The sequence below is a fragment of the Lipotes vexillifer genome, unplaced genomic scaffold (assembly GCF_000442215.2).
Source record: "Lipotes vexillifer unplaced genomic scaffold, Lipotes_vexillifer_v1.1 scaffold301, whole genome shotgun sequence".
Classification (NCBI taxonomy): domain Eukaryota; kingdom Metazoa; phylum Chordata; class Mammalia; order Artiodactyla; family Lipotidae; genus Lipotes; species Lipotes vexillifer.
In genome coordinates, this window is record NW_006792529.1 from 1450124 (window position 1) to 1456587 (window position 6464).

The window sequence follows — 6464 nt, forward strand, 5'->3', positions numbered from 1 at the left end:
CTTCTATGCAGCACGCTGTCTTAGCATTTCAGTAAACAAGAACTTTCCAGAACCAATTCCCTCCTACCTTCTCCAGGGTCTGTAACAGTGATATTAAGAATCAAAACAGCTATCTCTAGCTAAATTTTCCCCCCACTTTTTGCTCATTTGTTCCGTAAACTGTCAAAAAACAGAGTCCTTGTGCGCGTGTTTTTAAGATGAAGATAGAATTTTCTTCCCTTTGGTACTTGCCTAGTATTTTTTTTTTTTAATTTAGTCGTATTCCTTGAAAAGTTCCCGGTTCTGACGGGTTTTGCTATTTTAAGAACGTCACCTAGAAGATTGCCCCATTTCCAGCACATTCAAAAGAAGAGATTCCCATATGGCCTCTCTTAAAAAAAGAAAGTCTTGATTGAGAAGCACTTCTTTACCTCTGAAAATTTTCATGACTCCTACCTCTGAGATATTATTCTAAGTTAATAGGTTGTCAGTCACGTGATTTTAGATCACTCCTTCACCATTTGTCTAGCACCTTCCTTGTACCAAACCTTGTTTTAGGCGCAGGGAAGCAGCAGTAAACAAAGCAGACAGGAATTGCTGCCCTTGGGGAGCTTCTGCTCTAGTTCTTCAAAATGAACTTTCTGCTGGGGATGCTTAGGATCCGTTAGAGTTCATGAAGCCCAAGGGCAGATGTAACTATGTGATGAGGCCACTGCTGCTGACCCATCTTTCCATTTCATATCCATCAGTTCTTTAACGTCTGAGTGGCTTCACTTGTGTTTCTCGTTTGATCCGCATCAAGGCACTTGTGAACTTGCAGGTGCAGGTGGACAGTCAGTAGGAGAACACAGAGCACAGTGTGAGCCCCCTGATGCCCAGTCTCCTCGTGGGCTGCCCTCTGTTCAGTCAGTTATGGGCTCAGCAGGTGTTTATCCAGAGCACCTCCTGTGCTAAGGGCTAGAAATGCAGAGATTAGGAAGAGATGGTTCCTGCTTGCGAGGTGCTTGTGAGGCAGGAAAAGGAATAGACAGAAAAGTATAATGAGGTGTGATAAATGCAAAGAGACGAGTTCAAGTGGTGACAGAAAGGAAGCTGCTGTCTGTATACCCAGTGTCTGGAGGAGAGCTACGTGCAGAGTAGGAGCTCAGTGATGTGTATTGAGTGGATGAGAGAATGAATATATCGGAGATGAGGACCATTTCTCAGGGGAAGTATTGTCTTCCTAGGAGAAGTTGGAATAGGGGTTGGGGAGAGAAGGGATTCCAGGCAAGGGAGTAAAATATGTAAAGGGCCTGGGAAATACACTTGGAATACAGATTTGCCCACCTGATTCTATGTCCAGTGAAGAACACCTTACGTCTCTCCAGTTACTTTTTCCATTTGGAGGGCCCCATCCCACTGTGTTTTATGAAATAAATTTCCGGAATACTGAAGGTGAAGGGTGCAGTGCCTCTCTGACCTTGTAGAAGTGATTTTAGAAGTGATTGTCATTTTGGCAAGTGCACGCTAAAGCCTTGTGACTTGGACTGCAGTTCCAGAAACAGGAGATCCTGTGATCTGGGAGTTCAGGTGACTAACCAGTTCTCTTTTTCCACCTTCCAGAAGCACAGGCACACCATCCCCCCTCTCTCCAATGCCTTCTCCAGCCAGCTCCATAGGATCCCAGTCAAGTGCTGGCAGTGTGGGGAGCGGGGGGATGCCCGCCACCATCAGCACCCCAGTCACCATCCAAAACATGACATCTTCCTATGTCACCATTACTTCCCATGTCCTTACCGCCTTTGATCTTTGGGAACAGGCTGAGGTCCTTACCAGGAAGAACAAAGGTAAATGGTTCTGTCGTGGTTATTACTGGGCCATGGGGATTGGGAGGGGAATAACATTGTATTTTCTGTTCAGTGTTTTGGCCTTTTTTTTTTTTCTTTTTTAAAATTATAGTTGATTTACAATGTTGTGTTAATTTCTGCTGTACAGCAAAGTGATTCAGTTACACACATAAATACATTCTTTTTCATATTCTTTTCCATTATGGTTTATCACAGGATATTGAATATAGTTCCCTGTGCTATACAGTAGGAACTATATTGTTGTGTATCCATTCTATATGTAATATCCTGTTGTGTATCCATTCTATATGTAATAGTTTGCATCAACTAACCCCAAACTCCCAGTCCATCCCTCTCCCGCCTCCCCTACCCCTTGGCAACCACAAGTCTGTTTTGGTTTGTAGATAGAGGTTCATTTGTTCCACATTTTAGATTCCACATATAAGTGATATCATATAGTGTTTGTCTTTCTCTGTCTGACCTTACTTCACTTAGTATGATAATTTCTAAGTCCATCCATGTTGCTGCAAATGGCATTATTTCATTCTTTTTCATGGCTGAATAGTATTCCATTGTATATATGTTCCACATCTTTATCCATTCACCTGTCAATGGACATTTAGGTTGTTTCCATGTCATGGCTGTTGTGAATAGTGCTGCTGTGAACATAGGGGTACATGTATCTTTTTGAGTTAAAGTTTTGTCCAGATACGTGCCCAGGAGTGGGATTGCTGGATCATATGGTAGTTCTATTTTTAGCTTTCTGAGGAACCTCCATACTGTTTTCCATAGGGGCTGCACCAACTCACATTCCCACAATCTGTTCAGTGTTTTGAAGGAAAGGAAGTGTGCAGCTGTTTACTCTTCTCACATTTTCTCCATGCTGTCACAGTTCTTTCTTGAGCTCTGTGGCATGGAGATAGATTTCTGGGACTAGATCTTAGCAAAATTAAATCAGAAGTGGCTTTAGCACGTTGCCCCTTTGGAAGTTTTGGTATCGTTATTTCACCCTGAACTGAAGTGCTAGCAAAAGGGCTAAGCAAATGCAGATGGAAAGTCATTGGCTGTCCCCAGGCACAACACATTTGAGATGGGAAGTAGCATAACCTAAAATACTGCATTTATTCTTCAACCCAGAAATGTAAAATGGATGGAGCACCTGACGGCTGAGGAAGAAAAAAGCAGCTGAAACTATGAATACATATTTGTTTCATAATCACTAACTTTAAGCCAGTAGTTCTCTAATTTATGGGTCTTCAGAAAGATGTACTGTACAATGCTCAATTGTTATGTCATTCAAAGACATCAGGTTCATCTGTTTACCAAGCTAGAAATATAGTATGTAGTTTCACTTTTTTAAATGCAACAGCTGTGTGGAAATTTTTTTATCATTAACACTTGAAGTAATAAAATAGTCTTCATTTATTAATAAATGTTTCATTTGATTTATTTTTATATTATAGTTCCATTTGTGAGGCTTGTGACTTTTGTTTATCAGCTATAATTTCTACACTTGTAAGGCTTAAAAGGAAGCCAACAAGTTAAAAAAAAAAGAAAATTGCAAATAACGTTTGTCCCTTTAGTCTTCCCTTAGTTGTGTCATTGTTTTAATTCATTTTGCCTTTGCAGAAGTTTGGGTATCTTTGAAGTACTGTTGAGTCTCATCTGGGAAGATTATGTAAATTGCATTCTCCTTGCTTATTATATGGGTAGAATGGGAAAAAAAGGAAGACAAATTCTCATTAAATTCTGTGCATATTTCTGTTATGCTTTCTGTTTCTGTAGTTGGTTCTGAGGTGAATATGCCCTATTCTGTTTGGAAGAATGGCCTTTTAGTTATATAGCCAAAGACATTGAGTATTTTCTGGTTTCTTAAGGTGTTATTGTACCATTTTGTAAAAGGAATATTATTATTATTAAAATTGTTTGGTAAATATTTTTGACAAATTATCTTCTGAAGCAGCCACAACTTAGAAAGATAATGTCAAAACTAAGGTGATTTAAAAAAAAAAAAAAAGACCCAGCCAAAATAAGGTGTGAATTTGTCATACTGTTAAATTGAAATTGGTAACAAAATGTATCCCCTTCCAGTTTACTTTTTTGGGTTTTAGAGTAATTGAAAATTTTATTTTATTTTATTTAAAATAATTTCCAAGTTTGAGCAGCAAGACTGACTGTAGTTTCAGTTTTTATTTTCTGTGGACAGACTTGATAAACTGGAGACCCTGAAGCAGGATTACCCAAATTGTAGTGTCAGGATTTTAGCTGTACCAGAGGCCTTTATGTGCTACACATAATTTGTAAAAAGTTTTATATGGGCAAATCGGGTACATAAATAGTCTCTATTTTTCTAAGGGAATGCAATAAATGTAGCATCGTGAATAAATATAACTTTTATAATCCTTAAAAAAATACTGCGTTTATTGCTTGTTTTCAGTATATGTTAAGAAAGATGGTTAGCAACAGTATAGGAAATATGGCTTAGTAAATATTCTTGGGTCTTGTTTGTGAAGAACGCCCTTGGAGAAATCCAAGGTTTAGGAGATGGTCAAGCACCTGTTAGAGAAACTGCTTGGTGTCAGTGCTAGTGACCACTGAGCAAATGCTTATATGTAAATACCAGATTAAAGACTTGACGTGCTCTTTCCTGGCTATAGGAAAGAAGTCGGCCAGCTTGGCTGTGGCCGCTTACTTTCCTCACAGCCTCTTCAAACCTTGTTTTCTTTCTTAGCAAACTAATGATGCTTTTTTTTTTAAAAAAAACATGTTGAGTATTTTTATTTGTTTATTTTCATTCATGTGTCCATTGATCCAAAAGTATAACTTGAGTATTTTCCACTGTCAGCCACTGTGCCAGGCATTAGGGAGTCAACTCTGAAACAAATTTAGTTCCTCCCTTTTTAGACTAGTGGACGGATGTGGAGAGTTAGCAAACCATTACAGTAGATTGTGAAGTTTTTTTTTATTTTTTTGCTCTGCTAGATGACGTACAGAATACTGTGGGAATGTAGTTTCTGGAGCCTTGCCTTTTTATGTTTTCATGTTTATTTTATGTGTGCATGTGTGTTTACATGTTGGGCTTGCTTTGTTTGCAGAATTCTTTGCTCAGCTCGGCACAGGTGTGTGCACCCTGGCCCTTGACAGCAGTCTGATGGACCTGGTGCGCTATACAAGACAGGGCTTTCAGCGGCTGAAACAAGTAACCAAAACACCTTAATGGAGGCCCAGGTTGATCTGATGCCTTGGGAACTTTTTTGCACATTGGAAGCCTCAAAACAGTCCAGACGTTTGTCTCATCAGGATACCAAACTCGAGAAGAGAAGCACCATGAGATGGCCAGGACATTTGTTCACTGAAACTCAAGAACTATGGAATCATTGGTTGGACAGCATGGTTTTGTAGAAGCAGAAATGAGGAGGCTGGCCTCAGAGATGATCTTGCCTTTCCTTCCTAAAGGACAGAAGTGCAATGTAGCCTGAGTGGGTGTATGAATGGTCTAGAAACATTTCCGTCTTTTTTTAACCAGCAGGATGCAAATGAAATGAGGGGGAGCAATTTCAACTCTGGAAGCAAATTCACATCATCTCAGTAGCCACATTAGTTCATTCCTGGAAGGAATTTTTTTTTTTTAAACAGTGAATTGTGGTGTAGGGTTTTGTGGGTGATTTTTTTTTTCTTTTAAGTTTTGGGGGAAATATTTGTTTAATAAATTCTAATGGTCATCTATAAAACATAAGTTGTGAAGGACTCCGCTGTACCCCACTTTCTGCCATTGAACAGTGGCTTTGATAATACCAGGTATTGTCCTAATTTATAAAATTGAAGGCAACCCACCCCCCGACCCCCCATTGCCTGGATACTGCACGTTCAACCCAGCTCTGATTTCTCCGTTACTGTGCTGGAAGGCGGCCCCGTCGGGCTGGGGGAGAGAGGAGCTATAGCACACAGGGAAGCCGTCTCCACCCCCATCTGCATCCCCATCTCCATGTACCACGGAGGACCAGGCGCTGCCGTTCCCACCCCCTGCTCCAGAGAAAGGCAGTCACATTGACTGTACTCTGCATTTTCTACTTTGGGGAAGAAGGAAACCAACATTTATCCGTGACCAGATGGTTGAAGTGCTTTTTAATTTTTGTTTAAGTAGAGCTGGAATTTGAGGTGCTGATCTGTGGTCTCCAGTTATGTGGTAACTCACGTTGTCTACCAACTCAGAGTTTTGTCAGCGAACAATGAAAAATGAAATCTACTTCTTAGAGAGGCTATATTTTTCTGCTACGAATTACTTTATATTTATAGCGAAACTAGACTTGGAGAGCCCTTGATTGTCTAGGGTAAATTAACTCCCTGAGAGGCTGTGGAGATTTGGGGTGGTTTATTAGACTTTGAAGAAAAAAAAAAAAGTCACCACATGCCTTCAGTCCAGAGTGTTCTCAACCAACTAGATGTGATTAGATTGAAGAGGAACTGTGGCCTTCCCATAAGTTGTTATTGCCAGATTCTGTACATTAAACCAAGTTTATTTTGAATGACCTAAAGTGGGGGAAAAAACCAAACAGAATTCCCACATATCCATAAGCACAGATTTTTTTCATTGAAACTTTGAGGGTTATTATTGGAAGCATTATTTTGAGTGCAGTGTTTTTAGAAGCCAATTCTTTT

At 39.9% G+C, this 6464-nt stretch overlaps 1 protein-coding gene across 1 annotated transcript in view; it reads left to right on the forward strand.

Moving 5' to 3' along the window:
* AFF1 (ALF transcription elongation factor 1) overlaps positions 1-6162 on the forward strand; it is a 127053-nt gene extending 120891 nt beyond the window's left edge. The window contains exons 20-21 of the mRNA XM_007465723.1: positions 1585-1805; positions 4901-6162. Of these exons, the coding sequence (XP_007465785.1) occupies positions 1585-1805; positions 4901-5022 (343 nt within the window). The 3' untranslated portion in view covers positions 5023-6162. The remainder of the gene's footprint in view (positions 1-1584; positions 1806-4900) is intronic.
* Positions 6163-6464: the final 302 nt, after the last annotated feature.